The 21246-nt window shown below is 42.8% G+C and overlaps 1 protein-coding gene across 1 annotated transcript in view; it reads left to right on the top strand.

The window, feature by feature from the left end:
* The first annotated feature begins 822 nt into the window (after positions 1–822).
* KCNH1 (potassium voltage-gated channel subfamily H member 1) overlaps positions 823–21246 on the top strand; it is a 178155-nt gene continuing 157731 nt past the window's right edge. The window contains exons 1-3 of the mRNA XM_065631601.1: positions 823–895; positions 14100–14223; positions 14468–14574. Of these exons, the coding sequence (XP_065487673.1) occupies positions 823–895; positions 14100–14223; positions 14468–14574 (304 nt within the window). The remainder of the gene's footprint in view (positions 896–14099; positions 14224–14467; positions 14575–21246) is intronic.

Here is a 21246-nt window from a genome sequence, read left to right as displayed (position 1 = left end):
TTCCCGATAAATTGGTAAGGGGGAAAGAACAAAGTCGTTTAATCCCTGAATGACAGACGGCTGAAAATTAAATATTTCAAAGAGTTTACGACCTGTCAAAGGTCACATTTAAATAGTTCACCTCACCGCTTCCACCGGGCCGTTAATCAGTTTGGCCGCATATCGCTCCGCAATAACCGCAGGCAAGCGCGCTGCGCGCCGGCAGCCGGTCGGGAGGTGCGAGCGAGGCCTCCGGGGTGTCGGCGGCGGCGGACGGAGGTGGCACCCGGGCAGCTGCCGCCGTGGCTTTCCCAGCGGTTGTAAAGCACGCCGAATTCCTCAGCTCCCGGGGCGCACCGGTGAAGCGCCACCTGCCCCCTGACGGGCAGAGCCCCCTCCGGGGCGCCGCCTCCCCCTGCTCCGCGGCCGCCGGGCAGCCGGTCCCTCAGGCGGCGCGGGCTGCGGGACCAGCAGCGCCCCAGCGTTTCGCCGTGAGCGCTGCCGGTGGCGGCTCTGAGCTCCCGGGGCGGGCGGGCTCCGTGCCCGGCGCGGACGGCTCCCCCGGCCGCCCCTCAGCGAGCGGCGCGCCGGCCCCGGACGATGGCGCTGCAACACCGGCCTTGCGGCGCGGCGGCGCGGGGCGGCGGCGGGCGGCAGGGGGCGCTGCGGGGAGGGCCGGCGGCGGGCGCGGGGCCGCGGTGCGCGGGGGGCGGCGGGAGGGCTGGTGCCGCACAGCCGCGCCGGTCCCGGCGGGGGCATGAGGTGCGCGGGGAGCGGCGCGGCAGAGCGCGGGTCGGCGCGGCCCTGAGCGAAGCCTCCGCGCCGCGCTCCGGCAGAGCGACTATGGCCGGGGGAAGGCGAGGGCTGGTGGCGCCTCAGAACACGTTTCTGGAGAACATCGTGCGAAGGTCTAACGGTAAGGGGGAACCGGGGCGGCGGGGAGGCGCCGCCGCCCGCGCCCCGGGGCTGAGGGCGAGCTCCCACCGGGGCGAAGCAGCCTGCCGCTGCCTCGGCGGGGGCAGCCCCGGGCGGAGGGGCGCTGAGCCCCGGCCGCTCCCAGGCGGTTCCGCCGAAGCGACGCATCCAGGTGCGGCGGCCAAAGCCGGTGCCGCCGGCCGGCTGCGCCACCCAAGTCCTGCGGAGACCCCCCGGGCCGGGCAGCGGGGCGGCCGCCTCCCGGCGGGGCTCCGGCTGCAGGTGCGCCGGCAGAGCGGGGCGCTCGGGGGGAGCTGCCGGCCGGGCTGTGCCCGGTGCGGGGCGAGACCCGCGCCCGAGGGGCCAGCGGGGGCAGCGCCGGGGCAGGACCCGGCGCGGGGTTGAGGGGGATCGGGGCACCGGTGGGGTCCGGCTCCCGGCCGGGGCTGCGGGGGCGCGACGGCTTCGGCTGGGAGCGCGGTGCGGGGATTCAAGATGGTCTCTGGGAAGGGAAAGCCCGGTGCTGGGGGATCGGCTGGGGCTGCCTCTCTGAGTTGGAAGGGAAGATTTGTCACAAGTGAGCAGAGTTTGCCATTTTGACGGCTGAGGGTAGACAATTTTTTCTTTTCTTAGTGCACCGTAACCAGGTCTCGCTCTTGGAAAACTGTGGAGTGGAAAATGCCTCGAATTTCACAATTGCGTGCAAATATGCATTAGTGCTATCCGGATTCTTTCACTTAGAGACTTGACAAAAGCTGCTCCCTCAGTAAGCCTGCGACCATGTATTCGTTTAAGTATTCATTTAAACCTGGGCGTGTGCATTTTTTTAAAGCTATGAGCCTAAGTTCTGCCATTTCTAATGCTTCCATTGACATCAGTGGCGTTACTTAAGGCATTAAGAACTTCTACTATGATTGAGAATACGCAGGATCACAGGATCAAGCTCCTTTTGAAGATGATTTAACTACAAATGTAGTCAGTTCTGATAAGGCAAAACCAACCCTCTTGATAAGCAGCTAAAATCTCCAATTATTCAAAGAATTATTTTCAATTTTTTTCCGATTGGGCACTATTACTGAAGAAATAGCCTTTGATAAGACCATATTTTCACATAAAATTGCGAGGCTCTTTTTATAGGTGGTTTCTGCAACTTTCCTGTAGAAGGGGTCGGAAGCTGCATTCCTGAAAAATACTTGCTATTCTTACAGTGAATCTTGCCCTCTTTTTAGAAAATGAAATGTTACATTGCATCAACTTCAGGCTGCTTCTCTAATCTTCCAACACCAGTTATTTAAGGCTTTTCTCAAAACTGTATTGAGTTTGTAGATTATTTTCCTCATTAAAAACCAATTTTGTCTTTTGACTTTCAGTGCCAAAACCTTGATGCAATAAATCAGTTGAGGTTTGGAGGTAGGAGGGAATCATGCAGCAGAAGCTATACTCTGTATCTTCCTCTTTTTTCCCCATCATTAAGAAGGTGTCATAACAGAGCGTGGTGCTAGACACCACAGGTAAAATGACAGCACTCCATTTCCAAATACTCAGCAAGTCCTGAGGGCTGTAAGCAATACAAGTTAGTTTTTAGATTAAACCTGGTAGAAGGAGATGTGCGGTTCAGATTTATTAGGAGAAGCTTAGGGAAGCGACTCAGGTTTAGAAGCCCATTTCTTCTGCAATGTGCCTTCTAGTTTTTGCTAGACCCAGTCCAGCTTTGCTGTAAATGTGATGCTGTCACATACAATGGCTGTGTGAATCAATTTGAATGTGGGACCATCAGCCTCTTCTAACCTCCGTCTCTTTCGGAGACAAAGATTGTGTCCTTTCTCGTCAGGCAGGGCTGTGCTGGCCAGCACAAGGGAAGTATGGAAACATGCCAGTTCCTTGTTGCCTGTCTTGTCTTGGCCTGCCTGCTTGGCCTTTGAGATGATTTGGGATGCCCACAGGATGAGTGCTTAAATGGGCCCATAAAGCTTGAGGTTTGGCTCCCCTTTCTTGGTTTCATTCGATTGGGTAGTAGTGTGACCCACAATGAAACTATGTAGGCCATTTGGGATTTGCCAAATAAACCTTGGGCTTGTTGTCAAACTGTATTTGCTGGCACATGCAAGCAGGTTAGGTAGTGCCAGCAGATACTGAGTTGATACACATATAGGAATGTTCCTGATTTGGGAAGGATTCCCTTTGAAAGGAGAGGAATTTGTTCATAGAACAGAAACAGCTACTGAATAAGTGCTTCCCTTAAAGGTGCTTTTATATGACATCCATCCACAGTCACAGGTGAACTGAGGAAAACACATTCTTGTTATGTGTTATATTTCAAGGCAGGGGGTGTTAGTGAAAGAGACCCTGTTGTAATAACAAAGTAATTGGCAAGCAGCCTCTTTTGGAAGCATTGCTTGAAGGACAGTACTAATTATACCATTTTTAACCAGTGGTTTAACAGGGAATTTTTTGGGCAGCCTTTCATATTGGTTGTGAGGCTGGTAAGCTGATGCACCTTCAATGACTAAAGGTAATAGCAGTGTATTTTGGCATGCAGGTGTTCTGTTAGGGTTAGTATTTTGTTCGTGTCTATATCACACCATCTGCATTAAGACTCACCTCAAACTCTGTTGGTCTGAATCATCTCCTTTAGTGTTATTAGGAACAGGAGCTGCTTCTTAGGTTGTAAATCAACTGAGACAGATTTTCATGCACTAAGTGCCAGCCAAAAGAGCTATGCTAGGGTTAGAAGCTGCACAATATTTCCTCTCCACATATTGGAGTAAAGAAGGAATTGAGAATTTCTCAGCCCATCCTGGGATGGAATGGCCTTATGACAGCACACACTGGAAAGAATATATAATGTCATCCACCTAGACCTGTGGACCTCATCTGGTCCCCTGTGATTTCTTCTCACAAGAAGAACTTTGGATGAAGTGTGAAGTTAAGGTCCTTTCCTCTTTGAAATGAGTGACACCATAATCCTGCTTGTCTTGTATTTAATGCCTAAAAGTCATGTTTCTATACTAGCCATGTAGAGCTAGAAAAATAAATGTTGCCTGTAGTGCTTGGTTGACAAAAATTTGTTTGAAGCATTGAAATATTTAAAGACCAGAACACCCAATGGGACAGAAAATGAGTCCATGCTGTAAAACAGTGCAGTATGTAAAGAATAACTAGCCTCTGATGGTTACGGCTAATGTGATATTAATGTTTTTCTCGGGTAATGTAATACACTCGCAGTATACAAGCACTATAACAATAGCAGTTATAATCCTGGTTCATGGTCAAGGCACCCAATTCAAATGGTGCAGTGCATTATAGAGAATACTGATACTTTGTGATATTCCAGTGCTTTATCAATAACTGGAGACAGAAATACTTCTCAGTTTATATAAATGCCAGCTAGATTCTGCAGTCCTTCCATGGTCAAAATTCTCACTGAGGTACGTGATAATTGTGTTTGTGTAAGGATGGCAAAAGCAAGTCCTGTGTTTACATGGCTTTGGAAAGTCACAGATGCTTTTCTGATTTATTGACAAAATTAGGAATTTTGAAGAAGGGGAGGTTAAAGGGCACAAGGCTTGTGTGAATTTAGTCTTGCTTTCACTGAATCCCCTGGGAATACACCAAGGAGATGTCAGGTATGGAAGCAAACCTGCACCCTTTGATGGAGAATGCAGTGAGTTCCCTGTAGAGGGAGAGAAAAAGCACCTTCAGACACAAATCCTGAGAATAACAGACGTTTCCATGATTTATGGCATTACTTCCATTGGAGACTATAAAGTCCCAGTACAATAAACATTCTGCAACCTGGAGCACCTAACCTTGTACCATTGCCTGAGACCTAGGAAATAAATTAACTTTATAATAAACAGCTCTGAAACTGAAAAAAAAATGTTTTTGTGTTCAGCTAGAGAGAAATGCAAAGGAAACTAATAGAGAATGAAGAACTAAACTTAGTTTTATTGTCATACTTTTGCACTTGAATGAAATCTTCATTTAAATGAAATGTTTGCAAAGGATCCTTAACCTGATGGTGCTGTGTCTGCTGCAACCTGGCCCTGCCTACCTTCCCTTCAAAGCCTATAGCAGCGAGCAGCACAGTATGGAGATGCAGACCTGGCTGCAGCTGCAGCGGTTTGGATCCAGCAGCTTCCCCCAAGGCAGGGTTTGCTGTCTTAATTGCTGTGGGTCTGTCACAGGGATGTCAAGCTCATTTTCACCAGGGGATGCATCCGCCTCGCTCCTACATTTATACGGTCCTAAAATGACATTTGGCCCTTTGAAGGCAACCAAGACGCTGATGTGGGCCCTGGTGAAAATGAGTTTGACACCCCATGTCTGTCGCTTTCAGACTACTGAGCTGTTGTGTTGGTAGGGAACATGTGTATAAATGTGCCAAACTCTGCATCGTTCTTCTGTATGTGATGTGCCAGGGGTACGCAGGTCCTGGGCAATGCTGGGGTACCTCCTACTACTGCAACGCTTTCAGTAAATACCATCAGTCATCAATAACGTATTTTCATACTGGGAACAGGGCTACTTTTGTTGAAATCAGCAAGCACATTTTCGTGGTGGGGTATAGTTTTCCGTTTCCTTTTGATACGATATGTTTGGTTTCCTGACAGTTCATAAATTTCCATAATTTTCAATGAATCTACAAGCAGCACTGGGTGAAATTCAGTATTTGCAGAGGACCAGCTCAGAAGCCTTGTGCTGCAGGTAAATTACATTCTAGTGTGATCTAGTGAGGTTCTGTTGAATAGGGAAATGCATTTTAGTGAGTGTGTTAGACATGAAAGTACTGAAAAGGACAAAGTTAACTGTGCATAGGGAAGAGCAATATTGAGGTATTCCTTATGAGATGCAATGTCTGGGTTAAGCTGTTCCAGTTCTTAAAGCTCCCAAAGGAGTTGACTTGGAAGACGGTAGCAGGTATGCAGGAGGTTTTCTGTTCCATGCTCCCGGTTTAAAGTCTCATCTACTTTCCAGAGTTCAGTGGGTTAATTTCAGCATAAAAACCCCCCAAGATAATGGAATAGAGGAGTCTGGCCTGGAGAAAGCTTCTGTTCTGTTGTATGGAAGGCTCTTTGCCAGAGTTAAACCTTGCAAAAAGCACATGAAAAACTGCTGTATCAGCAGTAAGATGGTGCTATATGTATAGAGTGCCTTTAGCTGAAATTCTGTTTCTCTTGCCGTTACCATGGCTGACCCTGTGCAAGGCAAAGTGAATGTTATCCGCTCCAAATCTGGCATCCAGTGGCTGATCTGGAGTCTGTACCCTTTTGTATCTAATCCTGGAAGACCCAGTTTATTCAAGATTTCCTGTAAAATCACTTTTGGCTGAGTGAAGTTCGTGAGTGTAGGTCTGTCTGTTGGTGTTGATTAAAACAAGACATTTGGCCACGAAAGCAGCAGACCTTCAAAAACCATAAGGGAGCAGCCTGTAGGTTCCATGTTAAGCGCGTGTTCCCAAACTGAGAATGAAACAAAGGAAAGTGTGTTGTTTCTTTTCGATCTTTGTTCTTTTCGAAGTTAACAAATGTTGAGGTGCTTTTATTTTCATCCATGTTTTTCATATAATTGGTCAGTACATTGAAATATCTATTCACTATCAAGAATTTTTTTTTTCTCAGTATCACTTGATTTGAATATAATTTTTTTTTTTGTCTGGCTTTTACTAGACCAGAAGCTTCTAGTTTTGTGTGTGCATCTTTATGCATTTAGAAATGTATGACTTGGTTTCCTTAAAATGACTTTTATAGATAGAAAAAAAAGTACAACACAGAGATGATAGATAATGTTTTTTAAAATTAATGTTCTGGAAGCTCAAGAAGTTCTACTGTGATAATTCAACGTATCAATCCATTTCTGCATTAAATCCTAGAACAAGATCATAAAACAAATCTTAATGAAACCCATTCATTGGAGAATGTGTTAATGCATTTTTGTGACTCGTATAGCTAAAAGTGAGCAGAGAGTTAGGTCTTGTCAAATGCTTTTAAGGCTTTTGATGGCTGTAGCTATAATCGGTAAATCAATAGGCTTCTTTAAACTGATGGAAGACCCATATAATTGATGCAACTAAAACATGCTTTTTCCTTGATTTCTTTTAAGATGAGGTGGGAGGAAAAAAACCAAACCAAACCAAATCCCAGCCAATTAAATGGTGAAGTCTCACTGCTAAAGAGTATTTTTGTCCTTTATTAAGAATGGTGCAATGTATGACTCTTACTACTGATGATCTTTCTAATTTCTGAAAATTATCTCATGCTAATGTCACATTTGTCAAAATGTCCTTTTTTGTTGTTGTTAATTTCTTGGTGTGGACAGTACTTCAGGGACGGGGAAGGAATGATGCTATACATAAAATACCTACGACTGCTTTTGTGCACTTTCCATTTCAGCTATTCTTGTTCCATTATTCTGCACTAATTTGTTTTATTTTTAAAACATACGGATAATTATGAAGATTTTACAGCTGCTAGTGTTGGAAGGATGTATTCTTTTCAATTTAAACTTTCCTTATGGTAGAGACCTACTGTGACATATTTGCTCTAACAGTGCAAAATAACAAATGTTGACATGGAACCAGTAGTTTTTATCTATATTGCTGGCTGAAATTAGCATTCATTTTCTGTAATGGTTCAAAATGAGTCAGTTGAAGTTGTTGTTTTGGTTAGTCTTGCTTTTGTTATTTGTGGTATGGTGAAATACATTTTTAAAAACAGTTTTCAGCCTGTCCTTGCACTGTACTTTGAGTACACATGACGGTGTAAGTCAAGTTTGACTAAAGCATGAAATGCCTGCATGTAGTGGATTGTGTTCATGCTGTATCACCCAAGGACCTTTTAAATCCATATTTGTTTCTGTAAAATAAATAGTTATATAAAACTTTTATAAAACATGTAAGCCCAAATGAACCTATCTATAGGCTTTTGTAATATGTTGGTTTGTATTAGAGTGAGGCTATGGCTTAAAATAGTTTGGTCTTGATCTTAAGGATGTACATTTTTGACACCATATATCATTATTTTAAAGAGAGATCAAGTTGTTCAATGGGATATTTAAACATTGGCACACTCCCACTCTAGTAATGAATACAAGGAGATACTGAGGGGATGTGTTTATCCGTGTAATGCCATTGACTTCTGCAAGAGAATGTGGATGTAAGAGCAGAATTTTGTCTTATTACTTTTATTCTACCGTAAGAATAGTCTTTTGGTCCTTTGAGCAGCTCTGTACTCAGCACTTCTGTTAAGATGGAAATTTGGTTAGTTCCCGTGTCTTTCTCCCCTGAATTGTGAGGCTTCAAACCCATCTCTGCAAAGAAAGGATTGAATAGATGCTTGAAATTCAATTTGACTTACTTGTACTGATTTAGGGCCATATTTTGACTTCAGAGGTAACATTTGAACAATGTAACTAATCAGTGTGACTAGATGCTGCTGTTTTACTTTTTTTCAAAGCTAAGACTAAACATGAGCAAAAATTCATATACCCTTATCCTTTGCGAATTGTTGAAGTCTACTTATAAACAACATTGTATTTCCATGCATTGCATTCCTCATAAAAAATGAAACCATCTCTTTTTTTCTTCCCCATATCTAAATGATGCCCCTTCTGATGCACTGGTTTGTAAATGCCAGAATTGTTTAAAAATTCATCTGTCCCTTGTACTTAAGCTTTATGATACAACCTTTAATCATAAGACAGCTGCAGATGATTTTTGCCTGCTGCACATCCCTAGGCTGGCTGTGACACAGGACCTGTGCTGCTGTTAAGTCCAGCTGATGGAACAGTAGCTAAGGAGGCTGTATCCCCCACCCCTGCCCCCAGTGACCAGAGGTAGGGAAAGAAATGTATTTACTAAGCAGTCCTTTTAGTTCCGCTGTAATAGTGGTTTGTGGTTTCTAATGCTGCAGGTCTAGGTTTGCTCCAGTGAAGATCCACTGGAAGAGATTGAGGAGACATTAAAAAAAAAAAAAAAAAAGAAAAAGACCAATAACCAGCATCATTATATCCTCACCCAACATGATGAAGGCTGTGGTCTGGAATGAGGAGGCCAGTTTCTCATCTGTTGGAGGCTGATGGGAGAATTAGCAAGTTTGACAAGGAGCAAGTCTTCCCATCATAGTGAACCTGATTCTCCTTTCACTAATCGGGGAATAAATAAGGAGGAAATCTTATGAGTTTTGTGTTTGTGCGATGACCGTGGGAAAATATATTAATATATTTAAATGACATTTGTGTATAACACCAACTTGAATGTGCTTCTGGGGGGCTTTGACAGACCTGCATACATGTTTGAAAGTGCAGTGGGCACCAGCGTCTGTTGTTACCAAGGTCTGTGCTACAGGTCACTGAGCAGAGGTTTGCTCTTGGTCACCCCGGTGTGCTTCCCCTGTGCTGCAGCAGTGTGGGAACACGTCTGCCTGCTGGTCTGACCTTCTGTCAGTGTGTCCCAGAAGTGGGCTTGTGCGTCACTGAAGGGACATAGAAGGAAGAATTGATGTGCTGGCCTCTGGAGAGAGGTGGAGATCTCAGCTTGACAAGGTCCACCTTGCAGGAGAGGCTGGGAATGGTAGGGAGGAAGCATTTCAGTAAGTTGCTCCTCGTTCTTGGCATGGAGGTGACCTCAGTCAGCTGGTCCTGATAAACACGTTTGTGAGGTGCTTCTTGTCCTCAGGCATTTTAAAGGTTTGAGCTGATGGATTGCTTCTGTTAAATAAAGCGCTATATGTAGCAATAAGATTCAGGAGATACGGTAGTTTTGGTGAAGCTGGGTGTTCTAGAGACTTGCTGTTGTGAAAGGATCGCTGTTATTTGGAAAGACATTTTCTGATTCTTCTGTGATAGTATATTTTGTGGGTGAAGGAAAATACTGGTTTCAGTGACTGAGCAAAATCCGCTCTTACACTTTGGAAGGAGTTAAAATGTTTTTCTTGTTGCTTTAAAGTTGCTGTGACTAGTTTAAAGTGATAATCCAAAACGGGTCTGACATTTGAGTGTGTAGAGGCTGATGTGTGGATATATTGCAGCGAATAGAACTGACTTGTGGAAAATGCAGACTAGAAAATGTGAAGTGGGGCACTTCGCAAGGTAGCCAGTGCTGCAGACGCTCATCATAGAAGCCAGCCCTACTCACGCGAGTAACTGGGCTGCCTTTGAGATGCTACAGTTCTTATTTGTGTTTCTGCAGCACAAGGTACTCTGTGCTGCACCTCCACATATTTCTCAGCCCCGCAATGGTCTTGCTCAGACTGTGCCAAATACAGCACAAGCCAGAATCTCAGGTCTTTTATATGAGCCTGCCCTCTTCAGTTCCTAGCTCAATTCTTCTTGGAGCTGATAAGAAGAACTAATGATGCTTACAACTTCTCCTCAGGCCAGGCAATGCTGCTAACCCAATTGACTTTGTGATAGAAATTGATTTCCTGGTAAGGGAATCCTTTGAGTCCTTTTAAAGAGGTGCCTCAAGTCGCTAAATAGTTTGAGTACTGCAACTATCACATGTACATTTTACCCCCTGCCTTTGAAGAGAATTTAGCAGTGGATTTCTTCATGGTCTTCCTCTGACCAACTCCTTTCCTGGCCTTGTTGACCCACTTGTGAGTCCCCAAGAGGCTTTGCCTCAAAGAGGCAAAGAGTTCAAAGAGTTCACTGGAGCATCCCTCGTGCTTGTTGTGCAGCAAAGCCACAGCTGTTTCCTGGCCTCTGGGACCCTGTGTCCCTGCAGATGGAGAGGCAATATTTGCCTCAGTGGATGTTATTTAATATTTTCTTATGTTAGGAATAATTGTTTAACAGATTATAAGTTGTCTCCAAGCAGCACATTGTCAGGGACATCAATGCAATTGCATGGAAATGATAGCAATGGGAACAGCCCTTCTACCTCTGGGTTATCTGTCAGAATGAACTATGCAGGGGGGTTGTAAGTGGGAGTCCTTATTGTGTGCTGTGTCTTGCCGGTGTTCACACAGGCAAAAAACCATTGTCGGAGACACTCCTAAAGAAATGCACGTGTTCTCCACGTAGGCACAGAACCACTGTTGTGTCATTGTTTTGTCTTTAAAGAAATCTGGAAAGAGGAGTAACTGGAAAGAAATTCCTATTTTTTTCCTGAGTCCCTTTCTTTGCAGATGCTGGGGCTCCCACTTTGTGGGTTGTGAGGCCACAGTGAGTTAAAGAAAAAAAAAAAAAAACCAACAACTGGGTATGAGAATTTTGGAGACCAGCAATGCAGATCTTCTCTCCCTTCACAACAAAATCAGGAACAAAGGAACTGATCACCCTGAGCTTGGTAACCTCCCAAGGAATGCTGGCAGAGTGGTGGGTTGGAAACCTCTTTTCTGGCCTAGCAGTTTGGATGGTGCCACACTGCAGCCTCTCTTGGCTGCCTGGCTGCTGTGCTCACCGACAGCTTCTCTGCAGGCTTTCAGCCACATGGGAAGTTCCCAAGCACTGGTCCCTGCAGGGCATTTTTTTGGATCTAGGGATCACCCCAGGGCAAGCACTGAAAAAGCATGGTAAGGAGCTGGAGGAACAAGCCCAAAGTCAGGGATGTGGTGTTGGCTCCAGAGAATGGGTCCAACTTCAGTATTTGCTTCCTGTTTGTTTGTAAGCTCTGTAATGCCTAGATCAAGGAAGGTGAAGATGCATGAAATAGGAACTAGCTAGAAGTTATAAAACAGTGAGAGCATCAAAACTTCAGATTTTCTCTTTGAGTTGATAGATGCCCAAGTTTTTGCCTGTTAGCTTTGTAGGTACATAAAGATCTCTCACCTTGGTTGTAACTTACAACTAAACCCAAACTGGACTCTGATGAAGCATTCTACTTCCACCTCCTGGGGGGGCTCACTCAGTGTAGACTAACAGGATTGCCTAATAGGGATGCGTAAAATATAATACAACACCCAAGTCACACTGACTTAAAAACTCATGTGGCATCTATTCTCTTGAGTAGCCCCACACCTTGTAGGAGAACACTCAAACTGCTAGGCTGTCAGCGGGGAGGGAAATATGTGCATGTTCTCTAGGGATCCATTGGAAACTGCCAATCCAAAAAAATCAGACTTCTTTGGGCCAAAAGGTAAGTGGAAATGTGATTTTTTTAGCTCCTGTGAATGTGGCAAAGAATATCGAGTATTGTCTCTGAGAACTAGGCTTATGTTAAACCATTAGGTATCTTAAGTAGTATAGGAAAGCAGGGGGAAAATGCTAAAAATATCTCATTTTTCAGTGTTTTCCACAGGTTTCTATTTGCTGTGCTAATGTTTTTCAGTTCTATCTCACCAACACTATGCATGGAGCATCCAGCTCCCAAGTCTTTGAGAGCTGGGCACCTAGGGGCTAGGCTGTAGCGGTCTTGCCTTTTAGTGCTTAAATCCCCTTGTGGACTTAGTGCTTTGTTTTCACTTGTAAAAAGGGGATAAGGGCACTGTCCCACCTCACAGAAGCATTGCAAGGCTAGATAGAAGTAGGATTAGCACAGTAATGGTAATCAGAAAAGTGCCCTATATAGCTTTTAATAAAAAAAGATTATTTATCCAAAGACAATATTGAGGTTTAAATGTGAAAGGAAGGTCACTACTTAAGTTAACAGAAGCTCTTCAAGGAGCTCTTAAGGAAGTGGAGAAAAGGGTAAGTTACCTTTTGAGAAGGGGAGATGGTGAGAAGGAAGGCATGCATGAAATAACACCATTCAGATCAGGGCAGGACGTAGCCTAACATTTGTATTTGCATATTTTTTGTCATTTTTTTGTACTTCCTGATGAAAATTTAAAAATATCCTAACACAGTGCAATGTAGCGTTTGTAATAGACACTCAAAAGCACTCACTTCAGCAATGAGAAATGATTTGGCTTATTTATAGGAAAGGGTAAAAGACGTATTGTTTTTGGAACAAAGTGCTTCAACCAAGCAAAACTCATGGTATTTAGAAGAGGCTGTGAGAAACGAAGCAGTTAAAATGTCCTGGAGTTATACTACTGATGTATTTCATTCTAAGGAGTGTATAAAGATACACTTAATCACGCTCATGGAGTTGGGCAATGGATTTAGATAGCTACAAGAATGTGTTATTTAAACCCACTTCAAGTTTGCAACAGGACGAAAGATTTTGAAAGGGAAAGTTAAAATAAACTAAACTCTTTGCAATTAATAGATAAAATGTCTTGTTTGCGCCTCTTGGTTGCAGGAAGCATTAATGATGACTACACGTTTGAACAGTTGGGGGCAGATTCTGAAAAGCAGGCAGCGTGGTGGACTCGCTTAAAGACTTCCTTTAAATATATATGTTCATATATATATATATATGTAAATATATATGAACTCTTCATCTCATGTGGCTGCCTAGCCTTTCTTTCAAAAGCCAGGGGATCTTTGCAGCTGTGAAAGGGACCACCATGTCTGCCTGCATGCCAATGCCCAAGCAGCACTCTGCTATCTGTCTTGGTACAGGTGTAGTTAGTTGACTGTGCAGGAGCCAAAACAGCAGAGAAAAGCAAGGTCTGGGCTCAGCATTGAGTATGTTAATAATTTGAATAAGGTATGAATCATTAAAAAAAAAAAGCATGCACGGATCCAGTGAGAATGGAGGCATGAATGCTGCTCAGTTTTGTTTTTTTTTTTTTCTTACTGTTTGAAACTCCTTCTGGCTTGTACAGCAAACAAAGTGTTCTTTGTCCTGGTGTGAGTACTAACCCTGGTTGTATGGTGTCTAGTTTGGAGTGCTGTGCCGTACATGTCACACAATAAGTATTTGAGCTTGTCTGGCCAGCAGCGAAGGCTATATTGAGAAGGAGCCACTGCATCTACTCTCAGAGAGAAGAAACATCAGTCATGGGCTGTTTTGGCCATGTGTAAGAGGCTTCACATTCAAGCTGAGTGTCATGGTGGATCTCAGTGCATGTGGTACAGAGGGAACCAGTTTGGTGAATCTGTCCTTGGTCAAGTGATGAATTTTACCTGCTTAACCATCATGTGTTTCTCTTTCATAAAACCATCCCCTTAAGCTTTGCATCAGTAATTAATATTTTTTTAACCAAGAATTTACTTAAAATTAAAACCAGGAATAATCCTGTTGACTGTAGTGGGAACAGTATCTGGGAAAAACTGTACAGGGATTAAAGCAATCAGGATCGGGTCTTGAAATGAATATTTCCTCTAATGCAACCGTAGCCTTGTCTAATGTCTAACTGATGTGTTCTTTCAAACAGATACTAATTTTGTCTTGGGTAATGCCCAGATAGTGGATTGGCCCATTGTCTACAGCAATGATGGATTTTGCAAGCTATCAGGATATCACAGAGCAGAAGTTATGCAAAAAAGCAGCACCTGCAGGTATTTGAGAACAGATTTATTTTCTGTTAAATAGCTTGTAGTGTCGTGCTTGTTGCTTGAGAAGAAAAGTAATCTGTTTATTCCAGTTTTGTCTTTTGTTTCCTGGAGCTGCATCTGTCAAATATGCTTTCCAGGTGAAACAAAACCAAAGAAGGGCTGTTTCTGAACTGGTCCTTTTCACAGTGGAAACAAATGGTTTTGTGTCTGTCTAGTATCTGACTTGAATTTCTCGCTTCATTTGCAGTTTTATGTATGGAGAGCTGACAGACAAAGATACAATTGACAAGGTCCGTCAGACATTTGAGAACTATGAGATGAACTCCTTTGAAATCTTGATGTACAAGAAGAACAGTAAGTAGTTGATTGGTTTATTTGTTAACGTAGTTGTGTAAAGTTGTTTTAAATTATAGTGTAAACTGCAAGTCTGCCAGCCTGTAGCACTGTGCTTTCTTTAGGGCTACATGAGCCCCAGTTCTACCAGTTGATCTACAAGGGAAAAATGAGAACATTAGGGATGAAAGTCACCCAGGGAGGCAGACGAAGCTCTCTAATTTGTTCTGACATTTAGAGCAATTTGTGTGTGATGCTTTAAGTCAACACTCAAGATTCCATCAGCAATGATAATACACAAGCTAGCTTTGTGCGAATGGTTTCCATTACAGAGAGCATACTTTTTCAATTTTAAAAAATTTGATATAGCAAAGCCAGTATTTAACTGTAGTTTCAGAATAAAAAGAACCCATCTTTTATTTTAGAAGCTGAAGTTTTCAAATGAAATCAACTTTTGTTTTGCACAAAAATTCCTTAATTGGGATATGACTTTTCCTAGGAATTTATGTCTGTCTATAACTGCACATGTCAGCAGATGAACTACTTGCCTAAGCTTGTTGCCCCATCTAGTGTGGACTATGTCATGGCACAGTTACTCTCATCTTCTTAATGTCACCTGAAATGTAAATACACTGGGGTCTTCAGCCTGGCCAAATGTTAAGCTGAAAGTCTGCATTCTGTGACTTAACTTTGCTCTTAATAGTTTTGCCTTCTAATCGCGAAAATGATAGTGTCTGTGTACAGGGGAAGGTACCTTGCAGAAGCACCCTGCTAGCAGCTCCTTCCCATTGCAGCAATGCTGATCAATTTGATCAGTTCTGCACTAGTAGGAATGAGGGACTTCAACCACAAAATATAACATAAACTACTACAATTTTCAACAGTAAACCTCATTGATGCCTTGTTTTTTGTTAGAAAGACCAGTTTTCTGGTGGAAGATAATCCAATCTAGCTGTGTGTGAGAACCATTGGTCTTTCTCTTGAAATGACCAGCTAGTACTGACTGTTAGCATTTGGTGAGAGAACCACAGACACTTCATAAAACCTAAAAGATAATACTTACATGCACAGATCAGCACTAGCATATGTGTGGAGCCGATTGTTTTCCATCAGAATTAATCTGTTCTTCTAAGAAGTGGTGGTGCCAAAGTACATGGAATTGGTTTTGTCATATTTTGGAGAGAGAAAAAGATCTCAAGAGATTTTTGCTTCATCTCTCTTCTAGTCTTTTTCTTCTCTTTTTAGCCTGTTCAGAACATCATGACCTCTGACACAATGCCATTGCTCAGGGCTCTTCTGGAGCACAGCTTTGCCGGTCCGTTTAATTTGAAAAGCTATATGTGGTATCTCAATGGCCTGGCTTTGTGCTTCTTTCCTTCTAGTGTTGTCTGCCTCCAATGTTTATCTATTTCTTAAAGCTGATTTCTGTTCCTAGCTCGGTTAGTGGCCGTAGGGACCATATGCAGCTCACATCTATGCACCCAAAGCCAAGTAAATAAGCTGCAGTCATGGCATCTAGGAGGGCCTGGAATTTTCTCAGTCAACAGTGATTTGGCACCAAGAGGCTATGCAGCTACTCTTCTGTCGTTGCTGCAGCATATGGCCTGCAGTAGAGCCTGGGGCTTGTCTTTTATGCAGAGTTAAAGCCAGGTAACTGTGGAATGAGGATTGTTTCCTGCCCTGCTGTGCACTTCCCCGAGGAGAGGCGGCCTGGAACAAAGTCCAGCTGTGCAGAAGCTGTGTCGTGCGACATGCCAAAAAGTAGAGCTGCGACGGTTCTGCTGTGTGCGCAGAGGGTCACCGGCACGGGAGGAAGGAAAGCACAGAGCTCGCTTTTAAGTTTAACAAAACGCAGCGCTCTTATGTTTGTTAGATTTGTGGCTTTAGAGGTACATTAACTACTGTTACAGAGACTGACTAGTAACACTAGAGAGTTGTAACTGAAAAATACCAAAAAGGGGACATCCTGGGACATTTTCTCAGAATAAGACACGTCATAGAAAAATACCATTTTGTTTACCAGTCACTGAGCACACAGACTGCTAAGTGGTCTTGCCTTTGTGGTCACCTAACCTCTGCCTCTAAGTATGGTAGTTGCCTGCTTGAGCAATTAACATTATTTGTTTCAACCTACTCTCAGTTTGAAAATTTTGGAAAATACCCTGAATTTTGTTAGACGTATTTTTTCCTGCTCTTTGTGTCTTCTTTTTTTTTCTTTCTTTTGTCTCTCTGTTCTTCCATCGTTCTATTTTTCTTCTTCAAATTAGGCAGTAAATTAGACAGGAGACAGATTTTTGTTGTTCTTCACCTGTCCTCTCCTTCCCTATAAACTAACAGTCATGATAAATAGCAAGCTTTTCTTTCTTTTTCGTCCTGCTGAATAATCGGGACATTTTCCACAGCCTGTACGTTTAATGTGCTTCTAGCTGTTTTAACAATGCAATCTATCCTTTCAGGCGAAAAAAAGAAAACGAAGCAGGAGTTTCAAGTTAATTATGATGTTGCTAGTGCAGGTTGATCTTCATGTCCAACAGTCATCTCTCTTACTCTGAGTGAAAATTATGTCCTGATATTACACTAGACATGTCAACAATACTTTGAGACATTTAATAATTCTACTAGAAGTGATCGCCTTTTTTTAGCCAAGGCACTCTCCATGGTGGTGACCCAGTGTGCCATCCAAAAGTGACTATCCTCCCTCATTTCAGAACTTTAAGTTAGGATGTGATAGACATTTGATGTTTCCTTGGGCTAGGCCCTTGATTACTTGTGTGACGATCATTGTTATTCTCTGGAAGAATTGCTTCCTAGAAATGCAGAGCTCCTTCAGGGTAATTGGAAGCAATCGGAGCAAGCAGGTGCACAGCCACCAAATTTTTGTCATTGTCGCTCTGATGCCATCCTGTTGCATTCGGTGGGGATTCATGATCATACCTGGAAGGAGACAAAGTGAGAGCTTGCTTTAATCTGGATTGCAAAATGACAACAGACAGGTTGACAATAATTTCATGTGAGAGCTTCAGTTCCATTGTTTGATTAGATGTGAGTGTCCAGTGATGCTGGAAGTATTGTTTATTTTTATATGGGAAAATCAAAACATTGCTATGTCTCACTGAAATCGGTACTAACTTACACCAAGGAAGTATGCGGACTAATGGATTAGAAAATAGATTGTATCTAGTCTTAGTAAAATCTTAGTTTATTTGAACTGATGCAGTTTTAAATGTCTGACTTCTTATGAGACTCTGACAGCTGTTTGTTAGATTTTTATACTTTATGGTCAGCCTCATAAATTAAAATGGCTGAGTAAATTGAATTTGGACTTTGCTTAGTTTTCCAGCTATGACATAGGTCTGGATTACAAGCACTGCAAAAACAGGCTTCTTCTAGATGCACTTGCTTCCATTAATGCTGAAGTAAATTTTTGTAAGAATATAAATTTACTTTTGTCTGCCTCTGAAGAGGTGGTGCCCATTTGAAATCTAACCCTCTTTTCTGTGCAGTACTTGATCTGCTTCAGTGGAAGAATATTTGAAGTGGGGTGGACTCTTCAAAGCTAAAATGCATAAAGAGTTACAAAGAGCCTTTGAGGGTCCACTGTCTGAGTAAAGACATTCCCATTGCTTACAGTCTGCAGCAATGCTGCAGAGCGCCATGATACCAGTGAGGCCAGTGGAATGGCAGCATCCAAAGTGTTGGCTGTAGGTAATTCTTTTGCGCACTGCAAAGTGAATCAAGGAAACGGTAGCTCTTCTCTGAGTACGTATATTATGGTGAGAGTCCCAAAGGCTGGGATTCGCTTTCAATTTGTGCCCTGGTTTTCTAGGTACTTGAATGTTTAACAAATGTAATACCACGAATACTCATGTGGAGGGTTTTTGTTTTGTTTGCTGAATACTTTTTTTTTAACACACGCACCATCCCCTCACAGTGTATTAGGAGATTCTTAGATGTCAAAGAATGACAAATAAGCTCCAAATAGTGATTTGGCAGATTCTACTTACACTTATCTTTGGGATCAGTGCTTTCTACAGATGTTAAAAAACAAAGGAACAACAATCTCATGCTAATTTATAGAGAGCAAAATTCACCTCAGGATGGTAGACCTGCGATTACCCACAACTAGGGAGAGTTTCTCATAACTGGTATTAATTAAAACCATTTATATTTAAGTGTGTTATGCCTCTAGTGTCTGCAGAGGGAGACCTCTGGTACATAAATTGCTAAACCAAGTCATTGTATAGGACCAGAAGCAGGAAAGAATGAGGGTGTTGGAGTAAAGTGACACGTATCCATTGAAATTTATCTCCATATTTGTCAAGCAGCATGCACACCTGCATCTCCTCTTCTGTGAAATCCATCTGCGTGAGTTCGCTTACCTTCAGGAAGGTCAAATCAAAGTATTTTTGATTAATAAAACTCATAATTCCCATTGATCTCATAAGCTTCAAATGTGTTGCTGAGCCAAGACCTGCTGTTCCTCTTCAAACACGTTCAGAGCAATGAGACTCCTCAGTAGTAGTCCATCAGTATTTTATCTGGGGTAAATGGAAGGAACATTTCAATCTTTCCCTGTTTCTTCCCCTTCCTTATACTCACTTTCTATTCTTCAGAGAGCTCAGAATCAGGTAAACCATATCAACACCGATGCAGTACAAAAGTGTGTGCTGAACCTTTTTCCTACTGTGTTGTTCCAGTGTCATAGGATAACCCCAGTGTGTACAATTCCAGCTTTGGGGACTGAAATTGTTTTTTTCTTATCTTAGCATGTAATGATTTGACCTTTAGAAGCATTAGCTGCCAGAGCATAGCAGCACCAGATGTGAAAAACATGAAGGTAACAGCTTTTAAAGTGCTGGAAATGCATTGTAAGGTCTGTTGTTATTGGCACAGAGTGGTGAGTTCCTACACACTGAGTTGGTTTCTTCTCCTTCAGTGCACACTCTCTGCTAGAAGACAGAGTTTATAGGAAGACTTTTGTTCTTTGTCTTGCACGGTCAAATGTCAGAGGCTCCTCTGTGCTCCTAGTTAAAATCTGTGTGCATATAGTAGCTTACCTAACTTTCTGATTACACCTCATCAGCTGGTTTGCTAATTTGATATTGGACGAACTATTTGGTCTGTGTGGGACAGAGAGAAACAATCTCATACTGAGTACCTGGGCATAAGTGAAACTCCCGAAGGAGTGACTGCAATGGTCAGCTGTGCTGTTTATATAACTGAAGTCCTGCTGGCTGCATGGCTGCATGTAGGAAATGGTGGAGACACAGCACATTCTCCTGTCCTTTCCATTTCCATACCGCTTGACTGTTTACCTTCAGGGCAGTACCTGTCTGGTGGCTGTTTGACTGAGATGTTATCAAGTAATGCAGAGGTGGTGCTGCTCTGAGGAAACTTGTCCCATTCAGTAAGGGCAGCGAAGTCATCAGCTGAAATGTCAAAACATGTTTTTTTCATCGTATTTATAAACTAAGTTTGTTTTACTTTGTTGAAAGAAAAATTGCTGATTACAGTTTTGTTTAAGCAGTATCCTTTTTGTACTTTTGAAACACAGCTGGTAAATTGACCTCTTTGATTAGATGGTTCAAGGTATGTGGAAAGAGTGCATTTAGAGAGTGATTTGATATTCATTGTAGCCTGGTTTTGTTTGACAGGATGGAAAACTGAAGGAGAGGTCATCTATATGCTCAGGGGGAGACGACTTTTAATGAGGAATAAGGAATAGACCTTTAATGTCTCATTCACTTCCATGCTATGAGAGTTTCTGGAGGACGTTAACCACAGTTAAATAGCATGTTAAATGCTGGTGTTCCTGGCAAGGGCCTGAACATATCACTGTTGAAATACACAGGACTGGAAAAGGGGAGAGGGAAGAGACAGTAGTATTTGTGTTACAGATGGGAAATTATAAGGTGTGGAGACATTTACTGTGTGTTAGTCTGGAGAAGATTTGGCACCTGAATCATGAATCTTAAAATTGTCTTGCCTGTGGTCAGGCCAGTGAAGACCATTAAGAGCTGTATCTATTAATTCTGGAATGAGCTACATAACTTTAGTACCACAAGACAGGCTGGTCCTACAGGCTACTGTCAGAAGTTCATTGTAGATTTTAATTTCTTCCCAGTTCACACTGCTTCTCTACCAGCTTTGAAGTGACTCCCTTTTCTAGCAGGATTGGTCCTATGCCATTAGACAAACTCTGGATTCTTTCACCGTTGATTCCAAATCTAACAGAAGCCAACGTGGCTCATGAGTGTTTACTTCTTTGTTTGTGCATTGGCATTGTCATTGAACTTCACCAGTGAGTTTGCCAGGACGGAGCACAAAATGTAAATGAAAGTAGATGTATTGTTGGAAACACTGGTAAACAGTCTCTGCGTGGCTGTACATCAACGCAAACTGGGAGCATATGGGAAAATTACTCTTGTTTTACTATGACTCTGAAACATGCTGCAGTTTCTCTCACTGTCTGAATAACCCGTAGGCTGAATCTGAAAATCACATTTTTCATTAAAATGTTTGTGCCTCTTGCCAGTAGCGATCAGCTGAGCAGGACATCCGCTTTGACACCAAGAGGATGAGGGCTGCCTGTAGGAGGTTGAAATTCTAGTTTCTGACCTGATTTATAGGTGGTTTATACTTTAAGCTTTCCTGTTTAATAGTTAAATAAACAGTTTAATGTTTAAAAAGTAA

The sequence above is a fragment of the Caloenas nicobarica genome, chromosome 3 (genome assembly GCF_036013445.1).
Source record: "Caloenas nicobarica isolate bCalNic1 chromosome 3, bCalNic1.hap1, whole genome shotgun sequence".
Taxonomy (NCBI): Eukaryota; Metazoa; Chordata; class Aves; order Columbiformes; family Columbidae; genus Caloenas; species Caloenas nicobarica.
The sequence above is the reverse complement of the archived record's forward strand: the minus strand, read 5'-3'. Positions and strand labels throughout refer to the sequence as shown.